The 1,354-nt window shown below is 65.3% G+C and overlaps 1 protein-coding gene across 1 annotated transcript; it reads left to right on the top strand.

Annotated features, from left to right (window-relative positions):
- Positions 1 to 107: 107 nt before the first annotated feature.
- Kcns1 (potassium voltage-gated channel modifier subfamily S member 1) lies at positions 108 to 1,349 on the top strand (the record flags this gene model as incomplete). Its single annotated transcript, XM_008826432.1, has 2 exons — positions 108 to 293; positions 541 to 1,349. A coding segment is annotated over exon 2 (792 nt), but the record flags the coding sequence as incomplete, so codon positions are not given.
- Positions 1,350 to 1,354: the final 5 nt, after the last annotated feature.

Here is a 1,354-nt window from a genome sequence, read left to right as displayed (position 1 = left end):
TGAGAATCTCCATCTTTGACAGCTTTCTGTGATGAGGGCACTGCTAGCCCAGAGAACACACTGAGAACCATGGACCTGCGCTGATTTTCCTAATATCCCTAGATATGAAGCCTTACTGCCCTGAATTTACGGGGGAAGAAACTGAGATTTGGAGTACTGGCTGTCCAGGAGCCCACCGTAGACCTCTGGTTTCCTCCTAAATCCAAGCTTGTCCAGGAAAAGGAGCATCCTGCACGTGCACCCAGCAGACACCAGGCCATCCCGCCAGCCCATCACCGCCATAGTCCTTTAAGGTAGGGCTCTGATTTGCTGTACCCTGGAGGAAATGAACTGGGAGTGGGGAGGATCGGTGATTTGGCCAAAATCACTCAGTCTGGAGACCCAGGCCTGACTGGAGTCCAGGGGACATTTGGCACCTGGGCGCCTACTGTATACCTGGCGCTTCACACAGTGGCCAGCACTCTGACTGGCGGATGGAGCAGGGGGTTTTAACCCCGTCTCCCTGGGCAGCCCTCAGCGCGCCCCCTCTGGTGTCCGCAGGGCGGTGCACTGTAGCCATGGTGAGCGATTCCCCGGGGCCGGGCGCTGGGGTTCTCCGGCGGCGGAGGGACGAGGCGCTGCGCGTGAATGTGGGCGGAGTGCGGCGGCTGCTGAGCGCGCGCGCCCTGGCGCGCTTCCCGGGCACGCGGCTGGGCCGCCTGCAGGCCGCAGCGTCGGAGGAGCAGGCGCGGCGCCTGTGCGATGACTACGACGCGGCGACGCGCGAGTTCTACTTCGACCGGCACCCGGGCTTCTTCCTGGGCTTGTTGCACTTCTACCGCACCGGCCACTTGCACGTGCTGGACGAGCTGTGCGTCTTCGCCTTCGGCCAGGAGGCCGACTACTGGGGCCTGGGCGAGAACACGCTGGCCACGTGCTGCCGCGCGCGCTACCTGGAGCGGCGCGTGGCACGACCTCGCGCCTGGGACGAGGACAGCGACACGCCGAGCAGCGTGGACCCGTGCCCGGATGAGATCTCCGACGTGCAGCGCGAGCTGGCGCGCTACGGGGCTGAGCGCTGCGGTCGTCTGCGCCGCCGCCTGTGGCTCACCATGGAGAACCCGGGCTACTCGCTGCCCAGTAAGCTCTTCAGCTGCGTCTCCATCGGCGTGGTGCTCGCCTCCATCGCTGCCATGTGCATCCACAGCCTACCCGAGTACCAGGCCCGCGAGGCGGCGGCCGCGGTGGCCGCAGTGGCTGCAGGGCGCAGCGCCGAGGATGCGCGCGATGACCCGGTGCTGCGACGCCTGGAGTATTTCTGCATCGCCTGGTTCAGCTTCGAGGTGTCGTCGCGCCTTCTCCTGGCGCCCAGCAC

This window comes from Nannospalax galili, unplaced genomic scaffold (assembly GCF_000622305.1).
Source record: "Nannospalax galili isolate Female #2095 unplaced genomic scaffold, S.galili_v1.0 C48940793, whole genome shotgun sequence".
Taxonomy (NCBI): Eukaryota; Metazoa; Chordata; class Mammalia; order Rodentia; family Spalacidae; genus Nannospalax; species Nannospalax galili.
This window is presented reverse-complemented; position numbering and strand designations above follow the sequence as displayed.